The 21,982-nt window shown below is 47.2% G+C and overlaps 1 protein-coding gene across 2 annotated transcripts in view; it reads left to right on the forward strand.

Annotated features, from left to right (window-relative positions):
- CHN2 (chimerin 2) overlaps positions 1 to 21,982 on the forward strand; it is a 231,686-nt gene that overhangs the window by 192,945 nt on the left and 16,759 nt on the right. For both annotated transcript variants that reach the window (XM_059712659.1, XM_059712660.1), the window contains exon 7: positions 16,209 to 16,286. In XM_059712659.1, coding sequence (XP_059568642.1) covers positions 16,209 to 16,286 — 78 coding nt within the window. The remainder of the gene's footprint in view (positions 1 to 16,208; positions 16,287 to 21,982) is intronic.

Raw genomic sequence — 21,982 nt, forward strand, 5'->3', positions numbered from 1 at the left:
GCATACTCCTAGATAAACTCAAAATTTAAGTTATACTGAGCAGAAGAATTTCTTTATTTTGAGGCAATAAAGGGTAGTATTCTCAGTACAATGCCAAGTATGGAGGTTAGTGAAGACTATGAAATAGGATCCTAGCTGGTTTGGCTCAGTGGATAGAGCATCAGCCTTTTATTGAAGGGTCCCGTGTTTGATTACAGTCAAGGGCACATACCTCAGTTGCAGGCTTCTCCCTAACTCGGACCCTGGTCGGGGTGCATGCAGAAGGCAACCAATGGATATGTTTCTCTCACATCGATATTTCTCTCTGTCTTTCCCCCTCTCTTCCACTCTCTCTAAAAATCAGTGGAAACATATCCTCGGGTGAGGATTTAAAAAAAAGAAAAACAGACTATGAAGTAGCCTTGAGAAACTTTGAGGTGTGAAATACAACTGTAATGAACAGCAAAGCCCTGCTCATGTCGCCCTTCCTGGGCTACAGACACTTGTCCTAGTGTGTGAACTGCCTGAAGAGGGAACATGGACTGGCTCTTATTTGGCTTTAGATGCCCAGAGCCTAGCACAGTGACTAGTACTTAGGAGGTGTTCACTTAATGTTGGCTGTTTCATGAATTTGTTGGTTGATTTGTCGGGTGGGTAAGTGGATGGATGGATGGATGGATGGATGGATGGATGGATGGATGGGAAGATAGAAGAATAATAGATCAAGGGATGAGTAGTTGGATATATGGTGGGCTGGCTAGATAGGTGAATGGAGCGGTGACTCTGTGAATGGATAAATGGATGGATGAGTGGATGGATGGATGGATGGGAGAGAGGAGATATAAAGTGTCTGGAGTAGTGCCTGATGCATACATATAATAAATGGCAATTATATATATTTATTGTCCTAAGACTATACTTTCAGGGATCATTTCTATAGTTCGTTATATTTATTGTCCTATAGCATAGAAATACATATGTTTATAAGTTCCCATTTATTTTACCTATTTTAATACTGGACTTGGCACAGTGTTTTTCTCATAATGGGAAAAATACCCATTGTTTCACATGTGTGTGTTTTTAAATATATTTTTAATTGATTTCAGAGAGGAAGGGAGAAGGAGAGAGAGATAGAAACTTCAATGATGAGAGAGAATCATTGATCGGCTGCCTCTTGCATGACCCTCACTGGGGATGGAGCCCACAAGCCGGGCATGTGCACTGACCAGGAATTGAACTGTGACCTCCTGGTTCATAGGTCAATGCTCAACCACTGATCCATGCTGGCTGGGCTCACGTGTTTTATTTGTGCAGAGAAACTAACACAAAGGCCCTATGCTAAACCCCCCACCATGTGCAGCCCTGCCTACAACCAGGCAGGCAAGCCCCAAGCAGTGACATCCCTTCTCCTTCCACCGCCCCACAGACGGAGTCCTCCTCCTTGGGATCCTGGCAGCCGGTTTGGGGGCTTTGCAGCAGTTTTCCGAAAGGACTCGGGACACCTGGCAGTGGCAGTTTCCTGGAGATTCATCCTCTTTAAGACATGTCCTTTGGGGCTGAGAGACTGTTTTTTGTCCATCAGGGGTTTAGGGAAACAAGGTGGGTGGATGCCAGGACCTGTGTCAGGGCCCAGAGATCTTGGGACTTCAGACTAACTGGCACCAGGGAGCTGAGAGGTCAGGGTGTGGAATGCTGGGGTTCAGATGACACCCTGGGCTCTGTCCCATGAGACATCACAGCCACTCGGAGGGACCCACAAGAAACAGCACATTGTGTCCAAGTTCTGCTGATGTGCACACCTGGGCATGAGAGCTCTGAGGCCATGCCACCCGCCCTGCCAACCCAGGTTCCCAAAGTGCCTTGTAAGGCCATCACCTGTGGCCGGTCATCCTGCTCTTTCTCACCTCACGCGGCCTCTTCTGCTGGCCCCGAATGACTTGCCATGTGGAAGAGAAAGAGCACAGCATGACCACCCCTCTCCCCACAGCATCGCCCAGGCCAGTTGGCACAACCAGACTTCTTACGTGTGCACCAGTCAGGGCACAGCGGCACCATTAGCTAAGCTTATTTAAAGAGAACTGGTCCCTAATAATAACCACAGTTAACCTCCACTGGGCCCTTGTGTTTTTGGCACCGCAAACGATGTGGATTTTCTGTTTTAATTCTCAAGAGCCATCCCAAGTGCCAGAAGCCGGTCCATGCTTGCTGTTTCAGGGACCTGGCATATATGGCATACTGTTCTTAATATGTTTGCTCACCTTCTTGGCACTATGTGTCTTAACCAAGGTCTCTGAGAAAGGTTGTTTCCCCAGGTAAGGATTTTCCCCTGAAGTTAGGGAGGGAATAAAACCCCTCAACTAAGTGCCAGGCGGGTAATTAATCAATTTAACTACGAACAATCATGCTTAAGCTATATAATCTTTACTCCCTGGAATGGAGATAAGAAACGCCCTAACCTTTGTAATAGAGATTGATAGGATTGAATCAACTGGTATAAATACAGATGTAACTAGACAGCAAGAGACAGAACTCAGGAGTCAGAATTTAGAACACAGAACTCAGGAGACAGAATTCAGAAGACAGAACCTACACAGAACCCACAGACAGAAGAACTTCGCTGGAGAGAACATGGCAAAAGATCCTGGACTGAACTTGACTACAGAAATTGGCAAGAGAACCTGACTAGAACCTGGTGACTGAACCTGGCTGGAGAACCTAGCGAGGGAACATGGCTAGAGAACCTCGCTGGAGATCCGAAGCAGAACCTCTCTGGAGATCGAGACCAGAACTTGGCTGGAGATCCTGGCTAGGCTGCTGATCAACTGAACGCTGTCTCCGTGTCATTCCTTCTTCGCCGACTCCGTCCACACCTTTGGGGACCCCTGGACCTGCTGGGGTTGCACCCCGGCACCCAAGGTTAAGTGTCAAGTATTAGTTTTCCAAACAGTAGTTCTAATAGCTCCTCATTGGCCTTCCGTGGTTATAGTGTAGTCTGGAAAGTGCCGATACTTCTAAACAGTATTGTAAATGGTAATTTCAAGAAAGGGATATAGAGAGAAATTTTCAATCTTATCATAGAACAACTGGGGATGAGCAATATTTTAAGGAGCACCAGTCTGAAACCTGAGTGGGTGGTAGTATAGAAGTGGGTCAGCAGGAAGCATGCTTTGTGGGCTACGAAGTCTAGGAAACATTGGGAGATAGGCGTGCATCTAAACCACCGTAGCTGGGTTTGGTGTGACTGTCTTTGAGAATGGTTACTCATTGTATACCAAGTTCGGCCGGGTGACTCCTGAAAGTAGCTGGTGGATTGTTTTTAGAGCTGTGTCATCGGCTCCACACACTCCCGAAAATGTCTGCTGGATCCCAGGAGCAAGGAGCTCATCTCCTGCCCTCCCCCGTCCCAGGGCAAGGTGAGGAAGGTCGGAGTGGAGATTTTACAGGTGCCCCTACAGGTGTTCCCAGGCTGCCTTGCTGTGCACACACTCCCCCAAGAGGCTGGGAGGCTCCTTCCCGGGTGCAATGCTGGAGCCCAGGTTGAAGCCACCAGCCGTGTCTTCATCCCAGGACCTCTAGAAGCTCCCATTCCTTCATTCTGTTGGGGTTTTTTATGCAGACCCTAAAATACACCCCTCTAATTTTTTTTGCCTTTTGGTACCATGAGGATCTTTCAGGAGACAAGGCAGCTTCGCAGCATTTACACATCTTCCGTGTGACCTCATGCTTGCTCTGCCCTTGGCCTCCGGAGACCCGCCATTTGTGGTCAAAATGCCTCCAGCTTATTCAACTCTCGGATAAAATTGAAATGACTAGATGTTTTTTCATTGTGACAGGTCAGAAAAGAAAATTTTCCCCCACATCACGTAAAGTAAAGGTAGTCCTGGTGAAACTCGGTTGTCAACACCTTCCTAAGATTAGGCCTTACTTTGAAAGCATCGCCTGCATGATCATTAAAGTTAATTTATTCATTAAATTATATACGCATACATGCATATAAAATGATGCCAGGCATGGATCTGAGCAATTTACAACTTACAAGTTAAATTTCACATTTAATTATCGAGAGGCACCGACTATTACTATGCACATTTCACACTGGAGGGAAGGAGGCCTAAAAGGGTAAGTAACTCGGCAGGTCCCTCAGCTGGGAAGGGCTGGAGCAGGAATTTGAACCCAGACAACTTAGCTCCAGAGTCTTTACTCTTAACACGGCATTCTTAGCAAACAAAGGTCTCACCATTTTTAGAGTTTAACTGACATCCCTATGGCCAAGGGGTTTGATAAGCTACAGCATTTTCCCCTGAAAGAGCACACGGCCAACTACAGTGTAGCTTCTTTTTAAAATATATATATATATGTTTTATTGATTTTTTTACAGAGAGGAAGGGAGAAGGATAGAGAGTTAGAAACATCGGTGAGAGAGAAACATCGATTAGCTGCCTCCTGCACACCCCCTACTGGATATGTGCCTGCAACCAAGGTACGTGCCCTTGACCCGAATCGAACCTGGGACCCTTGAGTCCACAGGCCAACGCTCTAACCACTGAGCAAACCAGTTAGGGCTACAGTGTAACTTCTTGCACACACTTCAGGGGATGGCTGTAACCCTTCAGTTATTGATCAAACTAGAAAAAGGAAGCCATATTTCTTTTTTTATTATTAAAAGACTGAAGTTTAAAAAAATTAAGCTAGAAAATTTTTGTTATTTAAAATGGAAGCTCCTCTATCCCCAATCATTATTGAACTATCACAAAATCTCAATTCTCATAGCTATACCATATATGCTAACATGTAATTTTCTGGGTTTGAATAAATTTATTTAGAGAAAACCTTTATTCTTTTATCTCCTGACTCTGACTAACAATAATCTATTGTGATAGAAACAGTATTTTTATTTTAAAGCTTTTATTTCTTTTGGCCCAAGGTTAAAATCTCTTCAGAGATTTAACCCCAATCATGTTTTTACATGGAGTAGTGTTCTCTTTGGCATTTTGGGAAGGTTTTCATTTATATCAGTAAAGGCCATAAAGTGGTGTGTTTTAGGCCCCACAGAAAATGAATCCTTCATTAATACTTGCTAGATTAAGAGTTTTCATTTCCAATAATGTTATTTAATCACTTATTTTGCATATCTGAGATTTCCTTTAATTATATTATCGCTGTGAGAACAGACCACAGAAGACTATAATACTTTAGATTTATCCAGTGTCCAATTCGGTTTAAAACTTACCTAATCTTCCCTCTAAGGTAACAAGTTTCTAGTATAGAGCAGAGCTGATGCAAACCAGAGGGAGGAAATGTTTTTCCCTGTGGCAAAATTTTGCGCTTTTTTTCTCATTCCAATTATGACGGTAATATAATTAAAGAAATTTTGGACAATAAAGAAAATGTAGACATTTATCTATTTTTTACAGTGATTTCCTATGTGTTGGGATTTTTAACTATATTTATAAGCATAATACATTTATAAATGTGCATCTTGCTTTTTTCACATGGCATATTACAGCCATGTAATTATTACAGTTGTGCACTTCACAGACATAATTTTTTATTGCTGCATGAGCGTCATACTTACTTAGTTACTTCCTGATGCTAGGACATGCATTCTATTTTTATGTTAGATATAATGCTGCTATGAATGTCTTTCTGTATTTAGGATCATTTCCTTAGGATAGATTCTTAGAAATCAAATTACAGAATCTTAAAGGATATTACTATTTTGAAACTCTTGATATACATGGGCAAATTACTTTCTGAGACTCTTTTAACAATGTAGACTGCCTACCAATTTCCTGCCTATGTTTGATGTACTTTGTAATGGGATAGAGAGGGGGGCGGGGATGATGTCTAACTTGTGCAGCCTGTGCGGGGTGGACATTGACCAGATGTGTGTTGCATGGTGGAAACAGCTTGGACCTGCAGCCCAAAGATTGGCCTTTGGGCCTGGCCCTATACCTGACTGGCTGTGAAAGCCCAGGCAACTAACTTCCTATGCTGCTCTTTGTAAAATGGGGAGATTGGGCCAAACCAGACACATTTCTTTATAAACATTTGAGTGTTCTTGATGGTTCTTGGTGCCAAAGGTATTAAAAGATGTGAATGCCGGGTCCTTTCTCAGAATCTGACGGCCTGCTGGCGGACAGATCTGTGGAGAGCATCACATGAAGTTTAGGAGTAGGACCTATGGCGGCAGCCGATCCTGTGTTCAAGTCCAGCATGTCGGTGGAACAAGCTGGAGCAGTGAGAGCTGTCCTAGCCCGGGTCTCCTCACATATGAAATGGGGATAATAATGCTATGTCACAGGACTGCTGTGCAGAATAAACAAGACAGCAGTGCATGTGCCTGGCACAGTATGTGCACAATAACCGTTAGGGTTACTTTTCTCCATTTTGTTGCTGGTGTGATTCTAATATATTTGGTGAGTTTTGAGTGTTAGGGACCATGTGTGCTGAGGCATGGCTTCCCCCAAAGAATAGCATATTTTCAAAGAAACGGGGTCCCCAGATTCTAAGCATTAAAAAAACATGGGGAGCAGAAACCAGCACAACAGTGTGCACGCAGAAGACAGCTGGACAAAACCATTTTGATTGCTTTTCTTTCAATAAAGATGCACCTTATTCCAACTGCTGACCAAAGGGCCTGCAGAATGGCAGCATGAGGCTCTGTCTGGTACACTCTGCTCTGCAAATCGCCAAACTGCTGAGCGCCAAGAAAATGTAGTTCAGCAAGTGATAGCTTCTGGCAGAGGTATCTCTTAGCTGAGTGAGCGACAGTGACAGAGAGGGTCAGAGAGAAGTACACGTGGGTTCTACCATACAGTCAGGAGCCTTAAACCAGAAAGGGATTATCTCTGGCTTTTGTAATGAAACCCGTAAGTCAGTCATTTTGGGCACCTAGCTCTTTGGCTAGAAGGGGCAAGTCCCAGGATAACAAGGAAAATACAAAGAAAGGGAGATGAATACGGAATCCGAGAAGAGAGGCACAGGGGGCAAGAAAGACAATGGCAGCCAAGAACTTCATCATAGCTGAGGCTCCCTGAAAATTGGCATTGTTTACTCAGGTCCTAGTTTGACAAGTGTTTACCTAGACAATTGTAAAGCAACTGTAAGAGTCTTGACTCAACAAACAGTCTACCCTCTCAGAAATAACCCTGCCATACTTTCCTAAACTTGGCATTTGGGAAACTTGACTAAGATTTTTTTAAAGTTCTCACTTAAGTAAATTTGTTTTGCTCTTCCAAAAACTGCATACAAAAACAAAACAACAAAAAGCGGACGACCACATGTTGAAATGTGTGAGGTGCTTAACACAACCTAAAAAGTCTTTTCCTGTAACGTGGATTGTCTTTTGTGTCCATGTCTAAGCAGACTGTGAGAAACATCAGCAGTTAGCCAACACTGTCAGTCTCAATACAATAACTGGAGAAAGGAGATGGGCGGGACCACAGTTACGCCAATCAACCCAAGATGCATCAGATGATTTGCTTCTAAATAAGGTCATTGGGTCCACTATCAAGACCACACAGGCCCTTCAGGTTGGGATGAATGCTGAGTGTTGGGGATGAAGGGAAATGAATCATCAGAGACGCAGTGAAGACCAGTACCTGGCCCTTTTGTGTCTCTGGATTGAGCGTGGTCATCTGTCCCCGACGAGAAATTGGATGTAGCTGGGCCGGCTGTGCCATCAGAGACCAGGTCTCTCCTCCTTGGACCCGGACTCAGCAAGTGTGGAGGTCACCGTGGGTTTTAGGAGTCTGCCTGGTCAGCCATTGATAACCTGATGCTTCTTGGATGGATGCAAATCAAGCCAGGATTATTCTGCTTTAATTAGCACAGGGCGGGAAAGATGGCCAGCTCCCACCCGGCCTCTCTCATTTCAATAGTCATGGGAATGAGCTTGCAGTCGGTCGTGTCTCTTTGTTCTCTTCCTCCTCTTTCAGGGCTGGAAACCACAAGCAAAGACTATAGCAGACACTAGGGAGGTGTTCCCGTAAAGATTTGTCAATAGAAGGAAGTGTTCAGGGTACATAGGATCAAACAGGCTGGGCTTAGCAGCATTGAGAAAACCACCCCTTTGATTCTCACTCAGCAACTTGGGCTTATTTCCCTTGGTATTTACAGTTTTTTCACTTGCTGACAGGGATGCCAGACCTAGGCTCCCACAGCAAGACCATAATGGAACTCACCCTGCCCCTCTCTCCATATATATTTTTTTAGACATTGAAATAAGTAGTAAGCATGCACTCAGTAAACCCATATCCAGCCATTACAAGTATTTAAGTGTGATCCACAGAGAGTGCAAATAAAAGGAGAAAACAGGTTTCCCCCCACAGTTCTGGGTTGAATGAATGCCTGCAGCACTTTATGTGTGTCTGGGCAGGATTCAATGTTCTGTGGCTTTGGGGAAATGACACACAGCCCAGACTCATCACCCAGCCCCAGAGCCCCAGATGTGTGTGTGGGATGAGCAGTGAGGGACTAGGAAAACATGGCCATCATGACTGCGGCTAAAGTTAGAAGGCATTTTGATGGGTGGCAAGGAAAACAAGGGACTGCAATAAAGCGGGTCTGTTTATTCCAAGTGCCACAAAACTTTCCTGAGTGCCAAGCTAGTGTTGGCCTCAAGCTAGTCACTGGAGGTATAGTTAATGCAAAAACTGTGGGGAGGGCCCCATTTCAAAGGTTTTAAAAAGTCCCCTGGGAAGAGAGAGGGGGGATGGGTCCTCGTGTCAGTGGGCCGTTAGCGGCCACCACTACATTCACTACAACCAAGCGCCAGGGATTTCCATGGAGAGACAATCAGGAGACGATTCCGTTCCCCAGGACACGCCTGTTAGGACCTAGTTTCCTCACCTGTAAGATGAGAAAGACACCTGCTCAACCTCCCTCATAGAGGAAAGATATATCTTTAACACACTCCATAGATACAATGTGCTGCTGTTCATAGTATTCTAGTCCCAAACCTGGCCGTGACCCTAAATGCCTGGCCCAGGGGCAGGTTCCCCCTGTTTTCAGTGCTCCCCTCTTGTGATATCAGAAATGCGATTCTCTGGCCAAAAGGAAATGCCACAGGACATGGCCCCTGGATTTTATATCAGACTCACAGGAGTGAATTGATAAGATAATGGCTAGCAATGATGATAAGCTCTATAATGGTTCTTTGACCTCAAGGTGTTTCATAGCCATGGACACTCATTCTTTCAGAAAAATGTAGTAAGAGCCTACTTTATGCCAGGTTGGAGGTATGACACCGGGCTCTTAGTTATGACACTCCACGTCTGAGCTCATAAAGCCAGCAGTCTAGCGGGGGTAATAGGTAATACTGTGGAAATCGTACTGCTGGGCTGTGGTTGTACATCCTCAAGGTGGCAGGAAGGAAGGATGGGAGGTGAGGCTGGAAAGGCGGCAGAGGCTAGGCCACATGGGCCCCCATAGGACATGGTATGGAATTTTGCATTAGGCTTACGCATCTGTGGAGGTTTCAGTGGCACATTGAGAAAGGGGAGGGGGGTGGGCATGAATAGAAGCATGCTCACAGGTTGTGTTTGAATAGATATCGATTTCTTTGTGTAGCATTGGGAGACACCATCGAGGGACTGATGAGTCCTCCTTAAAACGCAGAACCGGAATTTATTGAAGTCTGCAGGTGACTTGCAGATGGATGGTCAATCACCTTTTCTGGAAATTGGTCCTAATCAGGCAGAATGTCATGATCCCCACAGAGGGGCCTGCCTGAGCCGGATGGAGAAGGGGCCATTGGTGAACCTCTGAGGTCCCCTCTTGGCTTCGGGTCCTAGGTTCTAGTGTCAGCACAGAGGGAAGGCTCACTCCTTCTCCCCTTGCCTCTTTCTCCTGGGCACTTTACACGTTTGCAGTCACCAATTGGCTCTGTTTGCCAGGCTTCCTGCCCACGGACCCAACCCTGCCTCCTTGTCCCCAGCGGACAGCCTCGCACTGCCTTCTGGTTACCTGATTCCTTCTCGGATTCAGGATTCCACAGGAGAAAGAAGGATAGCGGGAGGCCATGGAAAATAGAATCCCAAACCTTATCCTATATAATAAAAGGCGAATATGCAAATTGTCCCCTCGACCGGGAGTTCGACCAGGGGGCAGGGCTGGGCGGCCAACTGCTCATGGCCCCTCCCCCTGGCCGGCCCGGCCTCTGATTTCCCACCCCAATTGGGGTGGGCTGGCCAGACCCCACCCATGCACGAATTCGTGCACTGGGCCTCTAGTATATATATATATATATATATATATATATATATATATATATATATATATATATAAAGCCAGTGTCCATGACAACCAGGACGACCAAATGACCAGTTACCATGAGGTGCATTGAGCACCTCTCGGTCCCTCCCCCGCAGCCCATGGCTCCAATCGCGCAAGGCGAGTGGCGGGTGGGCGGGGTGGTGAATGCCAGGAGCAGCAGCAGGCAGGTGGGTGGGGCTGTGAGCAGCGGCAGGCTACTGTGCGTGATTCCGCGTGCTGGGCCCCTAGTTTATAAGTAAGGGAGAGGGAAGTGGTGAGTTTATTTCACCATTTATTTCTAGCCCCACCTGCTCCCGAAAGTATCTGAAGCAGCGCAGGCCTTGGAAGAGGCGCCAGGGAGAACGCAAGTCTCCTCCTTAAAACCAGACAGGGACACCAGCCCTGCCAGCCGCGCACAGGCTGACGATGGGGAAGACAATAATCCTGACATCGAACCCCTGGACATTTTTTAATGTGAACGCTATTTGGATGAGAGGCAGTTTAGAGGGTAGTTAAAAGCATAGACTTGGTGTACACCCCAAACAACTGAAAGCAGGTGTTCAAACAAACACTTGTTCAAGAATGTTCTTAGCAACACTGCCAACAGCCAAAAGGTGAAAACAGCCCAAATGCCCACATGCTGAGCGGATGAACAAATCCATTGTGTTCTATGCATACAATGGATTATCCTTTGGCAATAAAAGCAGTGAGGTATTCATGCATTCTACAGCATGGATGGGCCTTGAAAACATGCTAAGGGGAGGAAGCCAGACACAAAGGCCATATGTTGTGTGATTCCACTTATTAGGACATATTCAGAATAGGCCAATCCAGAGGTAGACAGCAGGTTGGTGGTTGCCAGGGTCTGAAGGGAGGGGTATGGATACTGGGTTTTATTTGGGGTGATGGGTTTGGGGACTAGAGAGTGTGAATGTACCTAATGCCACTAAACTGCTGAATTGTACACTTTAAAATGATTAAAATGGTGAATGCTATGTGTATTTTATCACAATAAAATTAAAGAAACTTGTTCTTCGAAAAGGGGGCATACAATTAGTTAGCTGTGCCTGGGTTCTAACTCAGACCTACCACATGCTAGCTATGTAACCTTAGGCAAATCACTTAAACCAGCCGTTCTCAACCTGTGGGTCGTGACCCCTTTGGCGGTCGAACGACCCTTTCACAGGGGTCACCTAAGACCATCCTGCATATCAGATATTTACATTACAATTCATAACAGTGACAACATTACAGTTATGAAGTAGCAACGAAAATAATTTTATGGTTGGGTCACAACATAAGGAAGTGTATTTAAAGGGCCAGAAGGTTGAGAACCACTGATTAAACCCTCAGTTCTCATTTCCTCATCTGTAAAGTGGGGATAATTATAACAGTACCTCCCTCATAGGGTTATTAATCTTAAATGTGTTAATATATTCAAAGTGCTTCATAAAATACCTGACTTATCAGAAGGAAATATTTGTGTTATCCATCTAACCCAGGTATTCTCACCTGGGGGCAATTTTGCCCCAGCAGAGAGATTTGCCAATGTCTGGGGAGATTTTTTATTATCATAGTTGGGGGGCTCTACTGGCATCTAGTGAGCAGAGGCAAGGGAGACACTAAACATCCTACAATGCACGGCCTCCCACAGCAAGGAATCATCTGGCCCCAAATGTCCATAGTTCCAAAATTGAGACTCCCTGACTTAAACAGAGCATCTAGGGAAATGTGCTTCATGTAGGGCAGGGGTGGGGAATGTCTGGCCTGCGGACCATATGAGGCCCATGAAATCATTTGGTCTGGTCCTGCCAAGGTATTAGGGGTGAGTTAACTAAATGCTTGACCAAATATAGCAGGCTAATTTTTAAGGTGATAATTTTGTATGGCCCCACACATGATGTTATAAGAATCCAAATGGCCCTTGTCAGGAAAAAAGGTTCACCACCCCTGATCTAATGAATGTGTAGATTTTTAAAAATAGGTCAGATAGAAAATGTTGTTAGAAAAGCTACTGTTAGCAGCTGTTCATGCATATAAGAAGATGTATTAGTCATTGTGGGGGATGTAGAAGAAACCCAGGCACTGTCCTGGAGAAGGTTGGAAAGATGAGCTCTGTGTGGTGGAGTTATTGAAGAGGGACCTTTTCACCAAGAGACGTTTGTAATCATTTTTCCTTTAGTAAGAGGGTGATCTGGGGTCACCCACACTCCTCACAATAATGCTTTCTCAATGCCAACACTCTGGTTCCTCGCAAAGAGACACTTTAAATGAACAGTGTCTAGTTCCTCCACGCGTCTGAATGTGTCCTGTGTTTGGGTAAATTCTATTGAGCACATATCTGAAAAAGAAATCACTATCACCAAGAGAAATGAAAATTTACTTGTTATAAGTAAAGGCAGTGATGCAAGAGAAAACATTAAATCCCCTTGTATTCAACCACCCGTATACCAAGAGGAAAAGGAGACCCTTTGGCCCATTTTCCATTGAAAGGGTTATTTTATCAGATTCTAAAACCATGAATCCATATAATTAGCCTTTTTCAGATCACAGAATCTGTTCTTCCACAGAATTGTTCAACATCAGAAGGTCTCTTGATTTGCTAGCCGTGGAGGTTTGGCAAGAGACCCTTCTCCCTCCTGTCTTTTTGCCTGTTGGCTAAGGATTAGAAGCCTTTCCAAGGTGTGCCATACCTTCACTCGATCTTGTGAGTGGCAGATGGCCTTTGAGATTGGGCAATCTCAAGTTGGGAAAGAGGGCTAAGGAATCCAGTGGAGCCCATCAGGAGGGCAGACCCCTGGAGGTTCAGGTCCTTGGAAGCTAAAGCATTGCGATGGGTGATTGTAGGATGGGCCAGGAGATCCCACCCCATACACCTTTGCACACCTTTCTTCACAATTCCGGCTTCCTATACAGTACAGGTACTTTCTGGCAACTTATATTTAGTCAGCGCTACCATGGCAAGGAATTTTATTAGACACCCTTGTAGGGAGAAAACGGTGAATTAGACACAGAGCATGTCACAATGAGTTCTCAGTGTGGCAGGGGTGCCAAACCTATTACAGATGACCCCGCTAGAAGATAGAAAGTGATAAGCACAAAAAAGGAAAAAGTGGGGAAACCCAATGGGACTTCAGAGGAGAGAGAAGTCTTCGGTGAGAGAAGTCTTTTTGGAGAAGGGGGCACTTTAGTTAGGATGTGAATGTTGGTGAAAATGTAGACATGTTGAAATGATACTGGAATATTCTACAGGACAGGGCAAGCTACTGAGGTGAGAAGTTGAGTATGTCAGAGAAGATGTTTGGTAGGATTTGTGGAGGGGGTGGAGGGAAATAGATGAGCTGGGTAGATTGGGGCAGTCCAGGGCATGGGTAAGTCATGGAAAATCATTGGCGTCTTCTGAGCACGGGGAGCAGTGACTGGATTAAGGAGATTCTTGTGCTGTGTGCCGGTGGACCGGAGGGATATGAAGGGTCTGAGTCATTGCGGGGCAAGCATGGTGAGGAGGGGAAGACTTGGCCAATACTTCAGATAAAGCATTTGGTGGGACAGGTGGGTGGATGTGGTACCACAGGCTGACTAAGGCACCAGGACTTGATGTTCAGGAACTTGAGTGAGGGACACACATGTTCTGGGTTCTAGTCCTGGCTCAGCCACTTAAACCAGCTACATGTTCTTGGGCAAATTGCTTCACCTCTCAGTGCCTCAATATCTTTATCTGAACAGTGGGAATAAAAGTCAGTTCCTCATACACATGAGCTGAAATTAAATGAGTAAGTGCATGCAACACAGTAGCACTATATAAGTCATTCTGCTCCATAGCTCAATGTAAACACTGGCTGTTGTTGAAGGTCACAGAGGATGAAATGGGAGAGTTCACTTTTGAACCAAGCTGGAATGAGTGTGATGGCCAGGAGTAAAGACTTCCGTAGGAAATGGTTGATCTTTTGTTACTCTCCACAAAGCTACTTGCAGGGGCTGGAACATGGAGCCGTGTTGCAGTAGAGGAAGGGTTGAAATCCATGGGCCATCCATCCATGTAATGGTCCAGCCATCTATGTTCTTCTCGCTTTCTAGTTGCAAAGGCATTGATTTTATTGCCTGGCATTAGCTGCATTAAACTTTGCCAACAGATCAGGACTTCTCCCAAGACTTAATGACTTTCTCACTTCTGTTAGTGGACAGATAGATCAGGGACCAAAAAACCGTGGCCCTAAGAGAGACCATCAAATAGATGATGCTTTTTGAAGAGCAAGGAAGGCTTTAGGCTTGTGCACTCACAGAATGAACATGGAAGATGTCTTATTTCAAGGAAAAGCAACTATGATGTTTTGGTTTGGGTTAAGGAATGCGGTCTGTGTGGGTTGGGGGGGCTGCCTGTTGCTAGCGGGAGAAGAGAGACTGGGGTTATCCTGGAGCAGACATCCTACCTCTTGTTTTGAAATTCTGGCTGTAAACCTCACAGCTGAAATGCTATGCCTTCTTCCCTGCCCCATTCTGCTCAGACTGCTCTAATTTAAGGCGTGCATGTGAATGAAAAGTGGACTTTCAAGTACTGGAGCAGATTTCTTTTTAAAAAGAGACTCAAGCTTGATCCCAAATAATTAAAAAATCATCAGGTTTAAAGGTTTAAAGTTCAGCCCAGGATGGGGTTCGGAGCCCCAAAATAATTAGATGCAGCCTCAGGCTTTGAACATCAGAGCTAGTTATGTGTGTGTGTGTGCATGCATGATTGTGTGTAAATGTGTGCATGTGTGAGTGTGTGTGAGTGTGTATGTGAGTGTGTGAATGTCTATGTGAGTGTGTGTGTGAATGTCTGTGTGAGTATGTGTGTGAATGTCTATGTGAGAGCGTGTGTGTGTATGTGAGTGTGTGTGTGAATGTCTATGTGTGTGTGTGTGAATATCTATGTGAGAGTGTGTGTGTATGTGAGTGTGTGTGAATGTCTGAGTGTGAGTGTGTGTGTGTGTGTGAGGGTGTGTGTGTGTGAGCGTGTGTGTAAATGTCTATGTGTGAGTGTGAGTATGTGTGTGAGAGTGTGTGTGAATGTGTGTGTGTGAATGTCTATGCGTGTGTGTGAGTGTGTATGTGAGTGTGTAAGAGTGTGTGTGTGTGTGTGGTGTGTGAGTGTGTGTGTGTGTGAGAGAGTGTGAGTGTGTGAATGTGTAAGAGTGAGTGTGTGTATGGTGGTGTGTGTGTGTGAGAGAGTGTGAGTGTGTGAGTGTGTAAGAGTGAGTGTGTGTGGTGGTGTGTGAGTGTGTGTGTGTGTGAGAGTGTGAGTGTGTGAGAGTGAGTGTGTGTGGTGCTGTGTGAGTGTGTGTGTGTGTGAGAGTGTGAGTGTGTGAGTGTGTAAGAGTGAGTGTGTGTGGTGGTGTGTGAGTGTGTGTGTGTGTGAGAGTGTGAGTGTGTGAGAGTGAGTGTGTGTGGTGCTGTGTGAGTGTGTGTGTATGAAATGTGCTAGCAAGCAGGAGAGGTCTCTCTGTGGCCGTGTGCGTGGCCCCAGGAATAGAGCCGCCTGCCCCGGCCCCCTCCATTGATTCTTCAGCGGCTGCCTGGCCACGGCATCTGGGGGTTGCTGTGCACATGAATGTGCCATTGTTCCAGGCACACGTCGGCCTCAAGAAATAGCACAAAACAGGCCCGTCCTTATTCAGAGGCAGAGCCGCTCCATCCCGCAATCGGCCCTCCCAGGTCACATGCCCGAGGCCACTGCGGACGGGACAGAGGCAGCTGCCTCAAATCTGCTGCCTGACATTAGCCCCCGCTCCCCAAGCCCCCGCTCCCCAGCTCCACGGGGACACACGATGTTCTCCCAGGAGCTGTGGCTGGAAAATGAGAAAAAGTGTGCAGTGGTTCGGAAGCCTAAGCCGGGCAGGAAGCGGCAGGAGCTGCTGGCCGTGGCCTGGGGGGTGAAGGTGGGCGTGAAGGGCGGCTTTCTCTGGCCCCCTCTCAAACTCTTTGCCTGTCCACAGATCTCCTCCCTGGTCAGGAGGGCCGCCCTCACGCACAACGACAACCACTTCAACTATGAGAAGACACACAACTTTAAGGTAAGCCAGCCTCTGCCTTCTTTCTTCTGTTCTGAGCGGGCGAGGGACCAGGACAGTGTGTGATTCCATCTGGTCTCTGATGCTAAAGTCACGCGACGGCTGCCCCTTGCTCCCTGCATGTAGCTACTTGCTTTGGATCTAACCTCATGGGCGACCTCAGAACGCCTGTGCTTCAGGGGTGCCTGGAAACACCTCTGCACATTAACTGAGTCCTGCAGAGTTGGGCCCATTCCCGCTTCAGATTGCCGTGTCCAGGGAAGGAAAAGCAGAGCATCCCCCGCCGGTGGCCTCTGCGACCTGGTGTCACCGGGCAGTACTTTTCCACGCAGCGTAGCCGCGAGAACGGTGCTGTCTCCGAGCAAGTGGGCACAGTGGCCCATTTCACATTCTGTGTTTTGTCTTCTGTCGTCCCTCCTTTGGTCTGTGTGTAGACAGCTGTGACTGCAGACAATGACGGCCGATACCGCCCAGTCGCTTCTGTTTGTCCTCTGCGTGCGGGCAGCACCCCGGCCGCCTGGCCAAGCTCCCTGGGGTCGCAGCCTTGATCCTGTTCCCCAGACCAAACAAAAAGATGCGGAGAGTTGGTGGGAGTTCAACTGGGTTTTCCCACGTGTATTTACAAACTGGGGACACGGCTATCTGCGTTTCAGACCGGCCCTGGTGGCCATGGCCTGCCATCGGGAAATGATGGCCAGTTTCCTTTGCCCTAGAGTGATTTCCAAGAAGGGCGGCGGGGGAGGCTGGTGCCAGACGGCCTGCCCTGCTTTTCGGTGCTTCTAGAGCCGGTGGCCTTGGAGGCTCTGCCCCAGCAAAGGGGCTGACGATTTGGAGGCTGGAGCGCGGGGAGACCCAGGATGAAAGAGGCAGGAGCGGCTAATTGTGAATTGCCTTTTTTAACTCTCCTTTCCTTTAGGGCCGGCAGCCTGGGGGCTGTTGGAACCGGCACAGCCCTTTGTGGGAGCTGGCCCGGGAAAGCTGTTCTGTTCTGCTGCTCTCTGGTCCTTCCTGAGGACAAATGTGTGTCTATTAAATCTGCATTCGCGTCGCTGTGGTGCGTTCGCTGTGCTTCTGTTTTTGGAAAGCGAGTGGCTCGGCCTCTGCATGCTATAACTGAATGAGGGCTGGAACAGTTCAGCCCTCCGCACTGAGCGTGAGGGGGAAGAGCTGCATTACAGGGCTCTTGACATTTCTCCCACCACCGAAGAGTGGCCGGTCTAATTTGAGGTATAAAAAGCTTTTATGGCTTTTTGCTTTTTTTCCTTTCCTGTTTTCTATCTTTTAACCCTCATTGATGTTGTTGCCTTAAGAAGGAATCTTTCTGACTTTGGGCAGAAATCCTGATCCTTTGCATCCAGTGGGTACACTACCGTGGGGTGGGAGGGTGGGTCCTCTTGGACTTGCAAATTCTTTCCCTTCCTCTTGAAAATCCCAGTTCTTCTGGCTTTCGGAGACAATTGGAGTTATGCCTTATATGGTGTGTTTGCATGGGGCAGCTTCTCTCTCGCTCTCTCTCTCTCTCTCTCTCTCTCTCCATATATATATATATATATATATATGACCTTAGCATGTCTGAAAAACATCATGAGCATAGACAGTTGATTGATAATTTCAAAACTAATTTCAGTGTTTTAGTCTTAGGTCTATGAATGGGAAATGACATTTAAAACAAAAAGATCGTTGAGTCTTATTTCTTAAATAGTCCTGTTGGCAACAAGATCGCTATCAATTGCTTTATCACTGAAAAACACCAACCGCTATTTAAATGTTTGCTTAAAACGTCAGTATCTGCTCCACGTGACTTCTTCTTACTTACAGCTACTGAGAGACGTAAACGCGGGGAGCAGGCCCGTTGTTAGAGAGGCTGCTTGAGCCAGACAGGAGCAGTGCTCTTCCGCCGCTTAAATAGCGTCTTTGAGACGCAGCAAGCCCTTGAGTGGCCGTGTCAGTCGGTTGTGGCTTTCAATGGTACTGCTGGTGCCACTGTCCTTAAGAATGAGTGGCTGGAGCTGGAGCAGTGCTTCCCTCTGTCACTCCTTGACCTTCCCACCCTCCATCCTCGTTCAGCCTCTCTTCACATCCCCCCACCCCCATTGTCTTTGGAAGAACCTTCTAAAACAGTGGTTCTCAACTTTCCTAATGCCGCGACCCTTTAATACAGTTCCTCGTGTTGTGGTGACCCCCCAACCATAAAACTATTTTCGTTGCTACTTCACAACTGTAATTTTGCTACTGTTATGAATTATAATGTAAATATCTGATATGCAGGATGTATTTTCATTGTTACAAATTGAACATAATTAAAGCATAGTGATTAATCACAAAAACAATATGTAATTATATATGTGTTTTCCGATGGTCTTAGGCGACCCCTGTGAAAGGGTCGTTCGACCCCCAAAGGGTTGTTCGACCCACAGGTTGAGAACCGCTGCTCTAAAACCAGGGTTTTTTAGTAACAGGCCACTGAACAGACCTGAAGAAAGAAAGCTCCCATCGAAGGCCCCTGCCATCTGCTTGGAATTAGCGTAAAATTAAGACGTAAAACACAAACATTTTATTTATGTTGACTTCTCATAGGCTTTATCCTGAAACTTCCGTAATTTGTAATTTGGGTTGTTACTGGAAGGCATTCTGTGTACGGCACAAAGCAAGTGCTCAGTAAAAGGGACAAGTAGTCACATTGTCGTGCTGATCAGTGAATGAGCCGCACGAGGCCCTGTCAGGACTCTGGTCTAGCGGCTTCCTCGCAGAGGTTCCCATCTGCTAGTCAATCTTAATGCCTCACCCACAGCATTTTTTTGCCCCATCAAGACTGTTCCCCCAGCTAAAAAGCGGTCCCTCGGCTCCCCCAGGTACCTCATCAAGAGGGATGAATGGAAGCCCCCAACCCAGCACGTCCAGGGTGGGAACTCCCTCTCCGTTCTTCCAGAAAGTCCCCAGTCCTGCTCCTGAGGCCATAGCTACTGTCCTCGCATTGGGAAGCACGTCTAGGAAAAGCCACCATTCGGCTCTGGAAACAAAACTTTTGGAGGCAAATTCAAGTTGTGCCTCATTTTGTGCAATAATTTTGTACTTTGCCACCTTGTATGCAGATGATGCTATTTTAAATCCTAAATTCCCTGGGGTTACTTGTGCATCCTGGGCCTAGAAGGAATTTGTTGAAGGAATAATGAGGTTGACAGACTCCTCGAAAATGAACCATTTAATACACAGAAAACCACTCCATTACTTTACTCGCACTACGTCTGCATCTCTGTTCATCTGGTTGACTTAGGAGGCACTCTCCTATGAAAGGAATAGCTTGCTTTTAGGTGGTCTATCCTCATAATACTTACTGGCTGAGCGCTAAAAATCTCTAGGCTGGCAGGCCCCGGAGCCCCCAGATCTGGGTAACTGTCCTTCCTTCCCCACTTAGCACAGCGATGGGGTAGCTGTGACCAGCTTTGTGCTCTGGCCATGACTTGAGCTTTGGCCAAGGGCTTAGTTCTTCTGGTCTCAGTTTCCTCGTCCAGAAAGTGGGAGCATTGTAAAGTTTATAGACTACCTGTCTATCACTTATGGTCTCTGGCACCCAGTACAGTTCGCTGCTCTCATTATTTTCTTATCATCTTTTGGTGTCTCTCATTTCTCTTGTGTTTTTGTGTTCAGCTTGAGCACTCTCTGTATTTCTTATTTTCTATCCTGACTTGGCCACGCATGCCTTTCTTCTTTCCATCATCTCTTTCCTCCTCCTGTATTCCAGGCAGGACAAGCGACAGGAGTGGAAACTTAGAGTCAGAAAGGAGCCAGGAGGGAACAGGGTGCAGGGAGGACGCCATCCTGGAGAGAGAGGGGCTCGCAGCTCATCTGGATGATCAACCAATCATAGCAGACTCACTACCCGGGGCTCTGTCTCTCCTCTGCCCACTCATGTTCTTAGCAGCCTTCCCAGGTCTGCATGTGTGTGTACATCACTGGCTCCTTCCACCAAATTCTCTCCCTCCGCCAGGCACTGCAGGAAACCCCTGTGTGGGATACAGATGGAGAGCAGAGGTCCAGAAAGTTCTAAAGGTTAAGAGCAAACCACTCCACCCTAACCTTACCCCATGTTCCCCCAACCCCTGACCATCCACCCCATCTCCACCTGTGGCAGATAACTCACTCCCCGCCCACAGGTGCCTCGTCCGTGGCTTGTTGCACCTGTGTTAGCACCTGTGTTAGCTGTGCTGCGTCCTTCCCCACATATAGCCCTTGTCTGGGTCACCAGACTGTGCCAGGGAGACGGAGACTGTATCAAGGGGCGTGAGGCCAGCTCTCTTTCCCCGTTTGGCCGGAGGGCCTGGCTGTGCAGTGCCGCTCGGTTCATGGGGAACTGGGGGGCGGCACACACATGCCCGGTTACTCCTCTTGTCCAGCTGCCTTTGTGCTGACTCTAAAGAGTGGCCCTGTCCAGGCAGATGTTTGGTGGCTGCCCACCTGACCTTTTATGTCCCCCACTATTGATAGATAGGGCTGCCAGCAGCACCCCTTCCCCATGGTACGTCCCTGCCGTGTGCTCCTGCTCACAGGCCTCCCGCCCATCAGGTGCCAGGACAGGACCAGTCAGGAGGCTGAGGGTATCCGGGAGTGACGGCACCACCACCACCTGCCTTGGGTTTGGGGGTTCATTTACGGTTCCTGGGCCCAGCACTGGCTTTCCTTCCGCTCAGTCTGGTGATCACTTGCTCTGGGATGAGCCACTTTGGCCTCCCAGATGCCCACCCCTCTTTCCCCGTCCTCCTTGATCTCATCAAAATGCTCAGCCCTTCGTCCCATCATCTGCCTGCCTCACGTGGGCACAGGCAGAAATCGGCTTCAGCAATGGCTGTGGGCTTTATTTTGTTTCTTTTGTTTAATCATCAGAAAAGGCTGTTTGGACAGAAACAAGTCTGGAACAACTGGCAGGAAAGGCACACTCATCGCCTTGAATATAAACTGAGGGACTTGCCGTGAGGCCGGCATACATGGGCTTGGAAATTGTGTTTTTATGAAGAAAACACGGGGTCTGCTCCCAAAGTGCAGTGAGGAAGAGCCACTTTTTATCTGCCTCCTACTGGGGCCCGACCCCACCATTATAATGACCAGAAACTCCTTGTTTCCAAGGAATAGAACCCTTGGAAACTGTCATAAGCTAAATGCGAGGCTATGGTGCAGGAGGGGCTCATACACCCCCAGGGAGCACTCAGAACTCAGGAGGTAGGACACAGGAGCTAGGAGTGTGCCTGGACCCGGCCTCTCCTTCTCCTCCCCCTCCCCCTCCCTCCCTCCCTCCATTCCCTCCACTCCCTCCCTCCCCACCACTTCATTGCTCTCTGCTCTCTGGATATCAGCTTCATTGATCTCTCCCTGCACAAAAATGCCTTAGTCCATATGGTCTGCAGAATATGGCTGATGATAACTCCCTGGTTGGTTGGTTGGTTGGTTGGTTGGTTGGTTGGTTGGTTGGTTTTTATCCTCACCTGAGGATATGTTTTTCTTGATTTTAGAGAGAGGGAGGAAGGGGGAGAGAGAGAGAGAAATATCGATTGGTTGCCTCCTGTACACACCCCGACCGGAGCTCAAACCTGAAACCTAGGTCTGTGCCCTGACCGAGAATGGAACCCACAACCTTTTTGGTGTAGGGGATAATGCTCCAACAACTGAGCCACCCGGCCAACCCACTCCCTGGTTTATATGTTACC

Source organism: Myotis daubentonii, chromosome 10 (genome assembly GCF_963259705.1).
Source record: "Myotis daubentonii chromosome 10, mMyoDau2.1, whole genome shotgun sequence".
Lineage (NCBI taxonomy): Eukaryota > Metazoa > Chordata > Mammalia > Chiroptera > Vespertilionidae > Myotis > Myotis daubentonii.